The sequence below is a fragment of the Myotis davidii genome, unplaced genomic scaffold (assembly GCF_000327345.1).
Source record: "Myotis davidii unplaced genomic scaffold, ASM32734v1 scaffold815, whole genome shotgun sequence".
Lineage (NCBI taxonomy): Eukaryota > Metazoa > Chordata > Mammalia > Chiroptera > Vespertilionidae > Myotis > Myotis davidii.
In genome coordinates this window covers 460,790-478,695 of record NW_006288179.1, presented here as the reverse complement: position 1 = coordinate 478,695, position 17,906 = coordinate 460,790, and the positions used below count along the sequence as shown (strand labels likewise).

Here is a 17,906-nt window from a genome sequence, read left to right as displayed (position 1 = left end):
GCACATAGATGGGTCATGTTCCTCAATCCATTCAGCCACCCTATGTCTCTTTATTGCAGCTTTTAATTCATTTACATTTAAAGTAATTATTGATTAATATGTACATATAGCCATTTTTAATTGTTCTTATGGGTATTCTCTATTCCATTCTTCTCACTTCCTTTGTGGGTTGTTTTTCTTTAGTGTTTGGTTTGGGTTCCTTTCTCTTTATTCTTTGTATATCTTGTGTAGGTTCTTGCTTTGTGGTTACCATGAGGTTTATGTACATCATGATGGATAGCAGTCTATTTTAAGCGGATAGTTGTTTAATTTGAATATATTCTATAAGGATTACGTTTTTACTCCCTTCTTCATTTTTTATGTTATTAATATCATATTTTAGATCGTTTTGTGTTGTGTATCCCATAACTACCTGTTGCAGTTTGAGTTGAGTTTGATACATTTTTCCTTTTAATCATTTAAAAATATATATATGTTTATTGATTTTAGGGAGAGGAAGGGAGGGGGATAGAGAGACAGAAGCATCCATGAGAGAGAAACATCTATCAGCTGCCTCCTGCACACCCCCTACTGGGGATCGAGCTTGCAACCTGGGCATGTGCCCTGACCTGGGATCAAACCAGTGACCTCTTGGTTCATGGGTCAATGCTCAACCACTGAGCAGCACTGGTTGGGCTCAAGATTGTTTCTTTATCTTTAACTTTTACCATTTTAACTACAATATGTCTCTTTGGGTCATCTTGTTTGGAACTCTGCTTCTGGTTAGGAAAGTTTTCGTTTCCCAGGTTAGGAAAGTTTTCAGCCATCATTTCTTTACATAAAGTTCCTGTTCCTTTCTCTCTTTCACGTCCTTCTGGGAATCCCTATAATGTGAATGGCTGAGCACTTGATGGGATCGCAGAGATCCCTTAAACTATCCTAATTTTTAAACAATTCGTTTTTCTTTCTGCCATTCTGATTGGTTGATTTCCACTAGTCTGTTTCTACATCCCTGATCCGTTCTTCTCTGTTCGCTGATCTACTGTTGATTCCTTCTAATGTGTTTTTCATTTCCTTGTGGACACAGTGAACTTTGTTTTATGACTGTTTATCAGATCTTCCTGCACTTCGTTCGTTCATTCATTCATTCATGGAACAAATGCATATGGAGGCTGTCTGTGTGCCGGGTGTGTTATAGGTGCTGGGACCCTTACATTGAACCTGGCCTGTGGTCCATGCCCCCAGAGAGCTCATGGCTGGGAGAAGCAGGGGGAGGGCGTTAAGTGAACACACCCTTAAAGACATCCTCCCTGGAAACTGGGAGGATGCAGATGTTTCAGTCTGTCCACTGTGGCCTCTTTGTGCTGTGGTGGGCTGTCCCTGAGGAAGGAGGACACAGGGGCCTGCCCTTGCACATGGGACCTGAGAGAGGGCTTCTGGAACAACCTGGGATAATAACCAACACCCCCAGCCCCCGGATCTGACATAAGGAAGAAATATCCATTAGAGTCATAAGCATTTGCTAAGCCCCGACAGTGTCCCAGAGGCTGCCACTTCCTGAACACTTTCCCAAGGGCTCAGTATGTCTTACTGGGTCACTAGTGCCCCTTATGGACAGGAGGCAGGCCTTGTCCAGGCCACACGGCCAAGAAGTGGTGGTCAGGCCCAGTTCTCTCCGACGGCCTCACACGGTCAGAACAGAGGGATGAGAGTTGCAAGTGGATTGAAAATTTCTAGTATTTCAGGATTACATAGGAACCTTGCAACTTGAGTCGTAAGAAATCTTAATAAAATCCTAATTAAGTGTCTTCACAAAGTCTTAATAATGTAGAATAAGCAAGGAAGAGGAGTCTAGCGGCCCTAAAGGAAACTTTCCTTGCTGATCAGGGTAGAAAGGGGCCTCCGGGTGCCGGTTGTCTTGCCCTGACTCAGAATCCCCCACATGGGGCTGTGGAGTGGGTTTGGCGACCACAGTGGGCTCCGAGGGTTTTTTCCTGTTTCATGAGAGAGTGCAGGGGGCAATACAACCCACAGCGAGCTGTTGTTAAACAGATGCTGGTTAGTCTTGCCTGCCCCGTCTGGCACTGTGGGCCACCAGGAGGTGGTGGGCTTGCCCAGGGAACTTGGCTTGGGTCAAGCGATGCTGTAACTCACAACTCAGTGTGTGCTTTGTGGGTGGTCTGAGTGCTGGTCTGAGGGGCATCTCTGAAGGGCAGCAGGTATCCCCTGGCTGAATGTCCAGAGGCATCAGTCTTGACGTGGAAGCAGAGAGAAAGATAAGAAGAAGCCAGTGAGAACCTCGCCTGCTCCGTAAGATGATCAGAGGTCATGAATAATGGAGAGACATGGATACCTCTGAGTCCTGGCAGCTTGGCTGATCTGGGGCCCTGCCCTCCTCAGGAAGGTCTCAGGCCTGAGGACGTCATTCATGGCCTTTGAGACCTGGGAGGCCAGGGGGACCTCCACGGTGGGGAGGTCACCACTTTCCTTTTCAGGGGGGGGGGGGGCGGATTCTGGAAGAGTCCCCGGGCCCCCTTGCTGGGAGGCCAGGTGGGAAGCTGATGCTGAGGGTTCGATTTCACCTGATTCTCCATGAAGGGGAGAGTGGGGGCTGATGGGAGGGGCTGGGAGGAAGGAGGACAGCCTGCTTTCAGTCCCCATGAATAAATGATGAGGCCCAAGGAGAAACCCCAGGGCAGGAGCAGGAGGAGGTGGCCAGCCAGAGGGTGGCAGAGAGAGGGGCCAGGGATAGGAAGGGCTCAGAGGCCAAAGAAGTGGGGGAACGGGAGCAGCACGGTGGGCACAGGGTACACCGAGTGTGGGCTCTGGCCCCACCAGACGTGAGCACAGGAGTGTAGGGAGAGAGGGTTGAGGGTCCAAGGAGGTGCAGAGAGGTGGGTGCAGTGAGCCAGCAAGTGCCAGGAAAGGGCAGCTGGCAAAATGATGCCCCAGAAGAAAAAGAGGAGGAAGAAAGACATTGACTTCATCGCGCTGTATGAGGAGGAGCTGCTGAACTACGACTCGGAGGACAACGAGGACGAGCTGGAGCATGAGTACTACAAGGCCCGAGGTGAGGGCGCAGGCCAAGGGTGGGCGGGCAGCGCAGTGCCTGGGAGCTTGGGCCGGTGCTTTGAGGGAGGAACGGGAGGTTGCACCTGTGCTGAAACCCTTGGCGTAGATGGAGCAGGTGTTACACGAGGCCCCCGCTGCTCGAGAGGCGAGGCGACCTGCCCTTGGTCACGGCCTTAGTGGCACAGAATGCACTGGAGCCACAGCGCCCAACTCTTCAGGTTGTACACATCCCCAGAGCCACGTTCCAGCCCGGTCTCCATGGTGTGGGCTGCTTCAGGCAGGGCCTGGCCTGACCGGGCCGTGAAGGGATGTGGTGGGGAGGAGGCCTGACCTCTCATCACATGCCCAGTGGGGACTGGGGACTCTGTCACTGTGGCCTCGGGAGATGGGGTTTCTGGCTTTTCTGGAGAGCGGCTATGGTCCGGGTGGAGAAGGCAGTTCTCCGGGCCCAGGGCCTTATCCTTTTAGTCTCCTGGGGGGCACGGGAGCCGCTTTGAAATGCTCCACCTTCTTGCCAGGTAAACCAGAGAAGGCACCTCAGTGTATCGCCTGACTGAGACAGGGCCTATGAAGGGAAGAGAATGACTCAGCAGAGTCTGAGACCCAAAGGGACCCAAGAGGCCATCCTGCACAAGCCTCCAGCCCCGGGCCTCTCCTCTCCTACAACCAGACAGGGGTTGCCCAGAGACATGTTGGGATACAATCTCCCAAGGCAGCCTCCTTGGAAAGTGGTGAATGAGCTGATGCAGTGAGATGAGGTGATTGCTGCTGCTGCTGCTGACAACAATGGAGATGATGATGGTGGTGTTGATTGTGATGAGGATAAGTCCAACTCCTTATGGAATGCACTTCTTGAGAGCTTGTTTGGAGGTTCTAGCAGGGGAGCGCAGCTACTCGTATACCCTTGACCGAAGACCGGTCCTCTCCTCGGGGGGGAAGGTCGTCCTCTTCAACCGAGCGCGCAGCTTCGGGAGGGACGCACATGGATCGGTGAGGGAGGAGGGGGACACCCGCCTAGCCAGCCAGATCAGCCGAATCAACCCTGGCGATCAATGGGGTGACAGATGTCGCAGCCAGATCGCCCTCACATCCGGAATGCACTTCTTTCATCCAACTGTGGAAGAGTGTCTGCAAGATAAGGTCCCAGAAATGGAAATGCTGAGTCAAGGACAATGACCGTTGAAAACTTTATTTTGATTTAATCCTTAACATAACCTTTTGAGGGAGAAATTATCCCTATTTTAGAGATGAGGCAGTTGAGGCTAAGAAATTTGGTTGAAACCACATATCCAGTAATAGAATTGGGATTTAAATACTGGTCCATTTAGTTTCATAGTTCATATCCATTTCATTGATTGAGTTCATATCTCATTCATCCACCCAGGCAATTACTTATTGAGCATCTCCCACTTAGCAGGCCGTGTGCTAAGAGCAACTGACTGACAGTTCTTTGTGTGGATGAGGGGACTTTAAGAGTTGGGGTCGTGCCTCTGGGGTCAAACAGAATTTTGTGTTTTCCACAATATATTTGTCTTCCACAAGATAGTTCTTCGGCTATCTAACTTTTTAATGTTTTGGTTAAAATTTTTAAAATTGAGAAATAATATATATTTCAGCACAAAACTCACAAAGGTGCAACGTGACACATTTTTACATCTGTGCAGCTTGTGTAACCATCATTCAGAACAGGACACAGGGCACAGCCAACCTCCAGAAAGCTCCCTCACTCTCCTTCCCAGCAGTAACAGCTTTCCTGATTCTATCACCACAGATTAGTGTTTTCTGTTCTTGAACTTCATGTAAATGGGATCATGCAGTGTACTTTTTTGGTGTCTAGCTTCTCTTTCACTCAATATTATATCTGAGAGATTCATCCATGTTGTGACATGTTATGTAGTTTGTGTTTTTTGTGGTTGTGGTGTACTATCACATTTTATAAATGCATCACCATTGATTTAACCTTTCTACTGTTGATGGATTCTTGGGTTATTTCCAGTTTTTATCTATTATGAACAAAGTTGCTACAGATCTTGTACACGTCTTTTGATGGACACATGCACTAATTTCTCTTAGAATTATAATTAGAAGTAGAACTAGTGGGTCATCAGGTGGACACCAGGGCTTGTAACAATTTACACTCTCACTAGTAATGTCTGAGAGTGCAATGGCTCCACATTCTTGCCAATACTTAGCATTGTCAGCCTTTTTTATGGTAGCCATTCTGGTACAGAGTAGCATCCTGAGGTTAATGACAATGCCCAGGAGGTCATGGGAGGTGAGGGCGGTGCAGAGGGCAAAGAGGAAGGTGAGAGCTAGGTATAGGCCCTGAAGGTCGTGTCTAGGAGGACATCCATGTGCTGGGCTGGAAAGAGCACAGGCTGGGCGTCTGGAGGCCTCGCACTGGACTCTGGTACTGATGCTGTATAGTGTGTGACCTGGACTTGCCCCCGGCCTTTCCTGTCAAATGACTGTGCAGCATTAAGCGGGAGGTTTGGGTCTCACACTAGGACTTGCTGTGGGTCTGATTGTGGCTCAGGAGATTGCAGGCTGTAGCAGGAGTTCACAGAGTCCTTTGTGGCTGGGCACCCCCTGCAGGGCTGGCAGGCTCGATGGCTTCTCCAAGCCCACATGAGATTCATGGTGTTTTTCTGAGCCTGCCATCTGTCTTCTCCTTTCCTCCTCCAGTGTATGAGGTGGTCACAGCCACGGGGGATGTTCGTGGTGCAGGGACAGACGCCAATGTCTTCATCACCATTTTCGGAGAGAATGGGCTCTCTCCCAAGCTCCATCTCACCAGCAAGTGAGTACCAACTCAACCTGGGTCCTGGGCCGGTTGGAACCCAGGGGAGAAGACGTGTGTCCACAGGCACAGTAAGGGGTAGGGGCCTCTGCTAACCACAGCCAGGTCTCTCCCAGCGATTTCCTGTCAACCTTCCTCAGCTCCTCTCCTGATTTTTATGTGCAGGATACTCCCATTTTGAATCTCGGAATTTCCCATGAATCCATCTGAGCTGTTCTTGATGTGGGAGAATAATACTTGGGGTCAAGCAGCCTGGGTCTGGGCCCAGCTTTACCACTTAGCTGCCATGTAACTTTGGCCAAATCTCGTGCATCCGAAGACTTGGCTTCCTCATACGACATCTGGAATTAATAATCCCCTTTTTACAAAACTCATAGGACCTTTGGGAAGAGGAGACAAGATCATGCATATGAGAGAGCCATGAGCTTCAATGCTCTGCATCCAGGGACCCACAGCTTATTAAACCTGCCTGCATTACTCCTGTGTGTGTTTGTGCAGATGTGTTTGTGTGTGTGTGTATGTGTATGTGTGCGTGCGTGCGCACGCACATGCTCACACCAGTGTCTCCCATTTTACTGTAACCCATTGAGAGCAGGGGCTGCTCTCTCTTCTCTTCAATCCTTTCCCCCACCACACACGTGCACATACAGACATACGCAGTAACACTTAGCAGAATCAATGAATTCCAGAGATGTCGAGGGGCCTTGGGGATGGTCTGGGCAGCTGGCACTCAATCTGTGCTGAATGGCGCAGGGGACTGACCATCTGGTCCTGAGCCCACCCCATCCTTCCTTCCGCCGGAGCAGCTCAGCTTATGGTTGTTTTACCGAGAGTCTGAGTCAGATTCTATTTGCGCCAAGAGCTCCACAGCCAAGAGGAACTTTAAAACCACCAAATCTAACTCAACCATTCGTGGGGAAACTGAGGCCTAGAGAGGAGCAGAGAGCAGCGCTAAGTCATGGAGCTTGTTGGTGGTAAAGCTGGTCCTCCAGCCCAGGTCTTGATGTCAACATTTTCCTTGAGCACACGGCCTGGTGGCCCTGGCAGGAATGGGGGAGGCCTCCTGGGCTCCATGGTTTGACCTCTGGGGTTAATGGCTTGGCACCGCCAGGGGTGGCAGGGGAAGCTGTGGAGGGGTTGGGTCCACAGTCCAGGACATCGCCGCGTTCTGGGGTTAGCAGATGACGAGGCCCCGTGTCACATGCTTGCCCTGAATGTGGGCTGTGGTGTGAAGGTGCAGCGTCGAGGCTGGCATAACTTCCTCCTTTGTTTCTGCAGAACAGGGTACCCGCCTCCTTGCACTGCTTACCCTGCAGAGTGACTCGCTTGTGGAGCCTTTCCCTCCAGTGTCGTGGGCACGGTAAAGAGAAGACATGAAATGCCCATCCTCTTTGCCATGTGACCTCCCAGAGGCCACTCCTCGAGGGAGAAGCGACTAGACCTTGGGGATTTTGCCAACTTGGTTTTAGAGTTCCCAGCCTGTCTTTTTTAAACGAAAAGAACCATTTTCTTCCTTTGTGGTGGCTCCTCACTGTCTTTCCTGCTTTCGTGCATCCAGCATCCTCAGACTCTCCCCCCTCACCTTTTTCATTTGTCAAAATATCCTCTCGGGAATGGCCCCCAGGTCGCCTTCCATAACCCGGTGTGAAGCTGGGTCCCTGGGCGTCTGAGTGGGGAAGGGTCCGGCAGGGCCAGGAGTCTCCAGGCTCTGCTGACACCTCATGGAGGCACCAGCCTCTCCCGCTGGCCCCACGATAGGAATCAACAACCCACCCCACCCCCAATCACCCCGCAGTCTGCTGACAGGGTCCCTCCGTGTCTGCATCGCGCTCCAGGGAGGGAAGCAGGAGCACAGGTCTGGCCAGGACTCCAGTCTGGCTGGTCCTGAGGGCTCTGCTGGGCCCATGGGGAGTGGAGGCTTCAGGGCTGTGGGCACGTTTTACACTACTAGCTGTGTGCCCTGGAGCGGCGGGAGGTGATGTGGAGAGAGATGCCAGGTGGAGCGGGAGGATGAGGAGAGGTCTGCTTTGTGCCTCCCATGTCTATCCCAGTTCTTTGCAAATAGTCAGAGCTCAGTGAATGATGTGGGATCAGCACGGCTAGAGCAGGACTTTACAGGGGAGGATATGCCCTCTGGGCCTCACATGGCAGAAAGGACTCAGATAAGAGAGGAAAGGAGAGAAGGTACTTTAGAAGGGGAATACCTTGCAAAAGTATAGTGGCTTCAGGGGCACCACAGGCCTGTGGGAGCTGGGAGGGAACCTACTGGCTACGTGAGGGCAGAGAGGAGGCAGGTCAGAAAGGCAGGGAGGACCAGACTGCAAAGGTCTTGCTTGAAAGCTGATCAGTGGAGGTTCAACTTACTCTGTGTCCAAGACAGATTAATCTGACCCCCGTGAGCAGGTACACGGGGAAGGAGGAGACCGGAGGCTGGCCGCTGCAGGACCCGAGACAGTCTCCCAAGAGAATTGTATAGACACAGTCCTCACCGGGACTTTTTCCATTCGGGTCTGGGAGGGAGCATGGCTTTCCAGGGAATTCCAGGTCCAAGTCCCCGTGTAACCCAGCTGCAGAGGCCACGGGGTCACCGTGCTCCATGAGGCATAGATGCAGTTAGCTCAGCCCACCCTCACCCCCACCTGTCCCTGCGGCCCGCTCAGAATGCCCACTGGTCCCCAAATCTCTCATCTCACTATCTGGGCTGTCCCCTCCTCACTGTGCAGTGCCATCCCCAAACAAAGCCGTGTGTCAGCTGGAACTGGGTTCTCTCTCTCTCTCTCTCTCTCTCTCACACACACACACACACACACACACACACACACATACTCTACAGGCAATTTGCAGTGTACCAGATTTCAGATTTCAATGATAGCTGGGGGCACCAGAGAGAGTTCACTCTGCAGCAAGGTGAATATCTTAAAACGGAATAGCAGGCCCCTTAGTCTTGAAAGTAAGCCACCACCTTTCCTGGGATTCCTCCCTGACCCCTTTCTCCACAGCTCCAGCCACGTGTCTCACTCTGTCTTTCTCAGTCGCTTCTCCCATGTCCTCTCTCTCCCCTCAATTCCTGCTCTCTCTGTGCTTTTTGTCTGAGGCCCCAAGATTTTTCCCCTTCCAACTCCCAAATGGCTTATCAAGATTTGTTCCCCTCAACACAAAATAATTCCTATTGCAAGAAGAACTTTGGTGCCTGTTGGTGGCAAAGGCTGTGACATGCTCATTTCGATTCCCCCATAAGCTGACATCTACCCCTACCCCCACACTGGTTAAGTGCCAACAGCCATGGCCTGGGGGTTCCCTTCACCATCACCCAGGACCACCCTAACACTGGGTCACGTATTCAGAATATGGCAAAAGGATGGGATCTCATGTATCTTCTGGAACATGGTTCTCCTGTTGAGAATTCACCCTTTGAGAGTGTCCGAGAATGCCTGGCATTTCAGCCCGCTGGCCCTGCCTGGTTGGCGGCTAAAATGCCTTGTGGGCCTGTAAAGGCTCCCCTGGGTGGGGGCCCTGGGCAGGGGTGTGTGCTCTGGATTAGCCTTCATTTGCAGATCGACCAGGAGCCACAGAGAAGCCGCAGTCTCCAGCAGAAGGCATGACGAAGTCTGTTTCCTGTTTCCTTTGACCAGGGAACCCTGTCCTTCGTTGTTTCCACCCCACCCCAGTCGGTTTTCTGAAACCCACAGGCACTAGCATTCTGACTCACCAGAAGTGCAGATCCTGGAATCTGATCCCCAGTGGGTTGAGATTGAGCCTCATTAGGGATTATCCAGGCCCCTTCCTGAGAGAAGGGAGTCTGTGTGGCCCTGCCCGAGTCCTTTCCTCCCCCTCCTCGAAGGAGAGAGAGTCACGATGCAGAAGGCCTTCCTCTTGTTTGTCAAGATGATGTTGGTCTCCATCTCATAGACACCGTGGGCCATTGCTTTGTTCCCATGGTCCCCCTGGACGGCTGCAGCGTGGTCCCGAGAGGCCCATCCTCGATCTCTCTGGCCTGGTCTCCCTTCTTCCATCTTGTTTTCTAAAATTTGTTTGATGAGTGATTAGAAAGCACCATGGCCAAGCATTTAACATGCTGGGATGTGAATCCACACTCCCCGGGGTCAGTGTACGGTGCCTTTCTGAAGGCGCGGAACCCCCTTACGGAGTGCAGCTATGAGAGCCCCTCTTCCGGAACGCTTGTTGGAGGCACCCCAGAAAGCTGGCTGCTTTCCTCCCAGACCCACAGCCTCCTCTTCCCCTAAACATTGGCCTTAGCCATTTCCCAAATCCTTGCATCCTAAGCGCGGGAAGCCAGCACCTCTCATGCTCATTCCAAAGACTTCACCACAGGCAGCTGCAGGCCAGGGAGAGGGGGCTGCTGAGACTGGGGCTGTGTTTTCCTCATAATTGCAAATCCAAGACATGCTCCCTTCAGAAAACTAAAAAATATATACAGACCAGGATAAATAATAAATAAATAACAACACTTCATAATAGTCTTTCCATCTAGACATGTTTCTATAGGAATCTCCCAGTCTTCATTGTTTTTAAATGAAGTTGGTGTCCTGTGTATTGTTGTTCTGTTTGTACATTGGATTTTAACCTGCCTCCTTTTTTAAAGCCCCTATCATAAACTTGTCTCTGTTTCATGAAATCTCCTTTTATAACAGACTTTTCAGTGGCTGCATAATATTCCATCCTATTGCTCCCCAGGATGACTGTTTCGTAGGGTATTTATTTGAGGTAAAGACTCTCGTCTATTTATTCTAAAAATCCCTTTTTTTGGGGGGGGGGCATCTCATATGTAGAAATAGAAAGTGCCTCTTACTCATTTCTTTGTTTCTATCCACATTGTTCTGATGCACAGGGTTGATGTTCACGAGTTTTCCAAGTCATTTAACCACCACTTTGACTCTGAAACAAAGCACAGGTGCGCTGTTATTTACCCTTGGATGTGAGAACCTGACAGGGACATTCAGCGGGCCTGGGAGTGGGCCCTTGCTCTCCGGCGAAACCGAGAAGGGTCGGCCACTCTTGCCCCCTCCCCTCTGTGCCCAGAGGCACCTCTGGGGCCTCTTTCCCCTGACAGTTGGCCTCAGTGTCCATGGTCACCTGGTTTCATGAGCTCTGCACTGCTTTAGCGGGGCCGCGGGCCTGGGTCTCGTGCTGTGCACATCACCAGAAGGAGACTTCACCCGGGGCAGAGTGCTTGCCAAAGCGGGTCTATTTTCAGAGTCACAGCTTCTGAGTCTGTAGAACCTTAAAAGCCTTTTGTTACTGAGAGAGCTGGAGGCTTGTTGCCTTGGGGAGAAGACCCTTGACATCTCTCTTCATTTGGAAACATATTGATGGCAATAAAAAGGCATATGTGTCTGGGCCTTTCTTTTCCCACGGGCTGTGCTGATGCAAGATCCCTGGCTAGGAGCTCCGTGGGAGGTCTACAGCTCTCAGCCCCACAGAGGCATCACCGTGGGGCAGGAAGAGCTGCGAGCAGGCCGGGCTGGAATGGCAGGGGTCCTAGCCCACACAGAAGACAGAGCAGGTATCCACATGCGATTCAGGCTTTCGCTCCTGGAGGACTCCATGGTGCGGCTGCTCCAGCCCTCCAGTGTCTAAGCTGATGGGATCTAGGATGCTCCCGGGCTGGACTCGCCTGGCACCTCACTGTGGACCATCTCAGGTGTACCTGCTTCTGCTCGCACCATCTGCAGAACATGCCTTTCCTCACCGCCCCACTTCCCTGGTTGCTGATTTGGGTTGTGTTTCCTTTCTTGTTGGAATGGCAGGACCATGGACTCACACCCAAGGTCTGCATCCACTTGGGGCTGCCATTGCAACTCTCCCCAGCAAGAGCAAGGCAAGAAAGGAGAGGCCAGGAGGCCTGCAGACCCGAGAGTACCACGGCATCCATCATGCCTTCCTTCCTCCCCCACTGTCCCAACCCAGAGCAACCGGAGGACGTTGGATCATGGCTTTGGAGAGCCAGGTTCTGGTCCCAACTCTGCAGTCAACTAGCAGTTTACTAGAGTGTAACATGGGGCTAATATTGCTCTCTGTGCTTGCCTTAGTGGTACATGACAAGGATCCTGAGAACCTGGGTGTGAAAGCAAGGAATGAACACTCACCGGCCTTGCCCCTGCCTCTCCAAAGCACATCAGAAAGGAATCTCAGAATGGGCTCGGTTGCTTGTAGCACATCCAGGAGTGGGACGGTGGAGGAGGAAGGGGATGCCAGCCCTCGGCTTTCCTCCCGGGCCTGTGAGCTACGCCTGATCTAAGCTATGTGCATGTTCATTGCAGGAGCAAATCTGCCTTTGCGAAAGCCAACATCGATGTCTTCCGGGTGAGAACCAACAATGTGGGCCTCATCTACAAAATCAGGTGAGAGTCGGGCCCCCGGCCAGGCTGGGATGGCATGGAGGCAGGTAGATTAGGGACTCACTTCACTATTGACACTTTCTGGGTGTTATTACTCTCCTGGTGTCATTTGAGGGGAGACAAAAGGCCTGATTCTTTTCCTTCTACCCCAAGTCACAGTTTTCTAAACTTTCCCATTAGAGATTCAATTCTCTGGGTTAAGACAAGTTAAGGCAATTTTTCACAAACTTGGGAAATGTGCTTTGAGAGACACCAGCACAGTGGTTAGAGGCAGACCGAGGCAGTCTAGACTTATTAACATCATTAATAAGCATCTTGCAAGTTATCCCCATTTGGTAGATGAGGAAACTGGGGTTCCAGAGGTAAAGTACCAACAACAATGATTGAGCCTTTCCTTGGAGTAAACTGGGTAGTCCAGCGTGAAACGGGAGTCATCTCTGTGCTGCCATGACAGTGTGGGTGTGTGCTTCTGCCCAGGATTGAGCATGACAACACAGGCTTGCACTCCAGCTGGTACCTAGACCGTGTGATTCTGACCGACACGAAGCGGCCTCACCTCCGTTACTACTTCAACTGCAACAGCTGGCTGAGCAAGGTGGAAGGTGACCGCCAGTGGTGCCGTGACCTGTTGGCTAGCTTCAACCCCATGGACATACCCACAGGTCAGTGCCAGGCTGGTTCGCCCACCGCCCCTCCCTGCTGGGGCTGGGCTCACCCAGGCCTCTGTCATGCATCTGGGCAGTTCCATCTCGCCTTGCCACCCTCCAGGGTCTTCCTGTTTTCTAGGGCCTGGGTGAAGCCCCATCTCGTCCTTGTGGCCTTCCCAAGAGCAAGCCTATATGGGAAGTGGGGAAGTGTCAGAGGACCTAGAGACATGATAGAGGGGTGGACGGGAGCAGCCCTGAACACATCCTGTGTCTCAACAGCTCCTGTTAACAGGTATCTACCAAGAGTCCCTCTGAGTTCAAGGTCAGCATTCCCTGCTTTCCTATTCCATTACCTCCCTTCTGATGTCAAGGAAGGTGCATTACAGTCAGGGTATGGTGGATGGGAATCAGAACTGGCTGCTTCCAGCGTTCCATCATGCTGCCCCCGGCTCCTGATTTTCATGAGTGAAACAGCTTATTTCAAGTGCATGTCTGGCAAAAGGCCTTACATTCAGTCATATTAGCTCAACAGGACTCAGGAACAAAGCATGTAAAAACACACACTGTAGTCCATGTCCCATTTTATCTCATCTTTGTTCCTTAAAGCTCTGACCTCCTCACCTCGCCCCATTGTTGAGCATACTTTTCCAAAAAGGACTAGCACATGTGGGTACATTCATCATAACATCCTGGTCACATAGAGTCATGGGCCACCGGAGGGAAAGGCATGTGGCATCCAGAAGTGACACTCCCGTGGTCACAACAGAAGGCTGACACACCCCTTAGATTCTGCCTTCCAGCATCTACTCTTGGTCTCCAAGTTCCACCCTCTCTTGCAACCCAGCTGGGCAGAAACAGACATATCCTCTGTCCCAATGGGCTTCAGCTCTCAGTTTCTCTGTCTACCTCTGATCGCCCATCTCCCAGCTGACTTTGAACACTTGACTTGTTCCCCTGATCCCTATCATAACAACTTGCAAATTTATTCTTTTTTTTAAAAAAAAGATATGTTATTGATCTTTTATTATAAAAACAAATTTGATCATGACAGAAGAATTAGAAAATAGAGGCACCCTTGTTGAAAGTCATTTGACCATACATACATGAGGGTTTGTTTCCGGGGTCTCTGTTCTGTTTCATTGGTCAGACTGTCTGCCCTTATGCCAGTCCCATGCTGTTTGATTATTGTAGCTTTATAGGAAGTTTCAAAATTAAGATGTGGGAGACCTTCAACTTTCGTCTTCTTTTTAAAGATTGTTTTGTCTTCAGGGTTCCTTGATGTCTTGCTTCTTTTAATGCATCCTAAGTTTTCATTAACTCTTTATAACAGTGGCAATATACCATATTGACTTTGCAATCAAAGGACTCTTATTTACCCAGAAGAAAAGAGGAATATGGTGCCTGCACCCCAAGTCCTAAGTTCTTGCCAAAGACTTCAGGCTGCTGGAGAAAAAATCCTGGGTTCTCCTGACTTATCCCCAATGAGTCAGCAGGAGTGGGTGTCCCAGTCTTGGCTGGCTGGCTTCCTCCCCACATTTCAATGGACTGGTACAGGCATCACACTTCCTGACTAAGAATCTCAGACATGTGTGCACACTCACAGGGAGTTGGCAGCCATCCCTGTGCTTGTCTCCCTCTTAGTGTGGGCACCAGGGGTCCTGGCACTTCATGGGGCCTGGGGAAGGTTGGTAGGCACTTTTCAGCATAACCACATTAGCATAACCACATTGGTTATTCCTGGGAATGCAGTCTTGGCTATCAAATTGCTCCAGAAGTTTAGTGAAATTGCCTTCCTGCCATCACCTCTTGGCATTCCCTCCATTACCATGAATGCCCGACTTTGTTCAGAAGGATTTCTTCCACCCTGTGTGGAATGGTTCACCTTTTGACAACCCAGAACCCAGAAAAGGAGAGTAGCTACGTTGGCATTTACACACTGATGGCAACCCCTGTCCAGGCCTTGAACTGACCCATCATCACTAACAGCTGCCGTCGGTGATGCCTCCCTGAGCTGCTCTTAGGGGTTGGGTCTGGGGTAAGGACATGGTTCTTGCCCTCCAGGTGCTCACAGTCCAGTGGAGGGCACAGATGGCCTTACTACCAGGCACCCATAAAGAGGGTAGAGGGCATCATGGTTCAGAGCTCCAAATCGCAAGTCATAGAGTCCTAGGTTCAAATCCCAACAATGCCATTTACTAGCTACATGTCCTTTGGACAAAATACTTCTGTAGCCCGTGTCCCATGTGTGTACATTTTGCAATTACTATCTAATTTAAAATCCAGCCGAAACCGGTTTGGCTCAGTGGATAGAGCGTCGGCTTGTGGACTGAAAGGTCCCAGGTTCGATTCCGGTCAAGGGCATGTACCTGGGTTGCGGGCACATCCCCAGTGGGAGATGTGCAGGAGGCAGCTGATCGATGTTTCTCTCTCATTGATGTTTCAGGCTCTCTATCTCTCTCCCTTCCTCTCTGTAAAAAATCAATAAAATATATTTAAAAAAATAAAATCCAGAGCACCACTAGGAGGTAAGGTTGATTACTATCTCCACTTTTCAGGGTTAGGGTTAGGGATTAGGGTGAGGTTAGGGATTAGCATTAGGGTTAGGATTAGGAATAAGGTTAGATTTAGGTTTAGGGTAGAGTTAGGGTTAGGCTAGGGTTAGGGTTAGGCTTAGGGTAGGATTAGGTTTAGGGTTAGAGTTTAGGTTTCTCTCCCTTCCTCTCTGTAAAAAGGGTTAGGGCTATGAATTAGGGTTAGGGTTAGGGTTAAAGTTAGGGTTGGTTTAGCATTATTGATTAGGGTTATTGTTAGGGTTAGGATTAGGTGTAGGGTTAAGATTAGGATTGGGTGTAGGGTTAGGGTAGGTTTAGAGTTAGGGTTAGGGTTACGGTAGGGTTGGAGTTAGGGTTAGGGTTAGGGTTAGGGTAGCATTAGGGTTAGGTTTAGCGTTTTGTTAGGGTTAGGGTTAGGTTAGGGCTAGGTTTAGGGGCTGTCACATGGTAGGAAAGTGTGGGTTAGACCAATTTTGGAAGACTCTGCGTGGACTTCTCAGTGCCGATATGATATCATTCCCTGCCTTTTGGCCAAGTAATTGTCCCCATCCCAGTGCCACCCTCCAACTCTCTCACCTTGAATAGCATTGAGATGGTCACGTGGCTTACTTATGAGCCCACACCACATTGCTCACGGAAGCTCTGGGCAATGAGACAGGCCTCTGAAACCGAGAGCTGAATTCCAGCTGGCCTGAGGCTGTTCACACCCCGGGGCTGTTAATGCCCAGGCACAACAGCTTGTCAATGTTTCAGAGCCAGGCTCTACCAACAGCAGAGAGGGCCCTTGCTCTCCTAAGGGCCCAGTTTGTGGTGGGTCCCATTCCCTTCCCTGCCAGCTGGGACCTGCTCACTAGGCCTCCTTAGGAATAAGGTTTTTTTCTAAGAAGTATTTGTCTTTGATGGATTAATAATAAATATGACTGCAGCCTGTTTCATGCTATTCTCCAAAAGAGACCGAGGGGCTAGTTGTCGGAGAAAAGAGAACTATACCAAATGGTATAGCTAGCGCTGGGGCTGAAAGCTGCCCGGAGTCTGGGAAATGGGCTTGTATTTGTCCAATCCAGTTACTGTTTCCACGCATGGTTATTTCATCAGGTAACTGGGTTGTAATTTCACTGCAGCCCATGCTGTGCTATACAGTGATTATCACACAACTCCAGAAGTGCACCTGGTCTTAGCAAGACCATGTTGGGCAAGTGCCTAGGGTGCATTTGAAGAAAGGACGGGACAAGGCAGGGGTTGTGATTAATGTGTTAAGGGCTCGTGCAAATTGCGCTACCTGCAGTGAATTGCGGCCCTGCCAGAGGACTGCATGGTGCAAAAGCAAAGGCAAATTGAAAGCATTCTGAGTGATTGATGCAAACAACTCCCATCATGAGGGTCCTGCCAAATAAGCCAACAGGCCCGACTTGCTCCCAGCTTCTACTGGATAATACCAGGGAGTAATTAAACCATTAATTAAAAAATATAACTCTCTGGGTCACAAAGCACATGAGACTATACACCCCGAGTTCTAGTTCTGGGTTTCCCACCCAATAGTGATGAGACCTGGGGCAGATCTCAGTTCCTCTCCCAGCCTCAGTTTCTTCCTCTATAGAGTTGGGCATACCGGTTGGCCTCTTGAGTCTTTTCAGGATTAGTAGAGTGTTTACCTTCACAACCAAATGACAAAGATGGGCCCAGGACTAGCCCTCCTCTACAGGGTGAGAGATTGGCTTTTGATGACCTCCCTTATGCTATGGATATGCCTCCCCCCCTTTACTTTCTATTCTTCTACATAGTGCCTACCTCCCACCTATGAGCTCAGTCTCTGGACCCTTATTCTCTGTGGTCAAATCCTGACTCTGCCACTCCACCAGTTGTGCAAGCTTGCCTTAAGCTCTTTGCCTCCATTCTTCATCTGTAAAAGGAGGATAACATTAATTTCCACTCATAAAGTGGTTGAGCTGATTAACTGGGACAATAAATATAAAGGACTTAGTGCACGGTGGGCATAGAGTAAGTGCTCAGTAAATATCATGGTGGCTGTTGCTCTTGTTGCTATTCTGATGCTTCCTTGTCCTCTTCTCCTGCTCTTAGGCTTGCTCTGCCTCTGAGATGCACAGACTCAGGATTCTGTCCTCTCAGAATCAGAAAGGACTTTGGAACCACTCAGTGCCAGGACCTGCCTCTAGAATCCGGCAGGCTTGTCTAGACAACTGGGAATGGACTCATGACCTTGACTGCCGTGGAAGCCTGTGGGAAGCACCTTTCTTCCCAATCCTCTTCCCTTCCTTGATATGTACCCTTAACAACACTCATGTTCTCCAGGGCCCTCTGAGCTTTGGTTGCTGTAGGTGCTGTTAGGAGTAACTGTTTCTCAGGACCCTACGAGGTGGTCCTGGGCCCGTGGACTCACAGTGATGAGGACTTCAGGGTGGGAAGAGCTGGGCCAGCCGCGCATCACTCTCCTCCTCTGAACTTCACAGCAGCTTCCCGCCCACCCCATCTGTTCCCA

At 50.4% G+C, this 17,906-nt stretch overlaps 1 protein-coding gene across 1 annotated transcript in view; it reads left to right on the top strand.

Moving 5' to 3' along the window:
* Positions 1–2,714: 2,714 nt before the first annotated feature.
* The window catches only part of LOXHD1 (lipoxygenase homology domains 1), a 101,430-nt gene continuing 86,238 nt past the window's right edge, over positions 2,715–17,906 (top strand). Inside the window, exons 1-4 of the mRNA XM_015561479.1 lie at positions 2,715–3,049; positions 5,737–5,851; positions 12,133–12,213; positions 12,688–12,872. Of these exons, the coding sequence (XP_015416965.1) occupies positions 2,920–3,049; positions 5,737–5,851; positions 12,133–12,213; positions 12,688–12,872 (511 nt within the window). The 5' untranslated portion in view covers positions 2,715–2,919. The remainder of the gene's footprint in view (positions 3,050–5,736; positions 5,852–12,132; positions 12,214–12,687; positions 12,873–17,906) is intronic.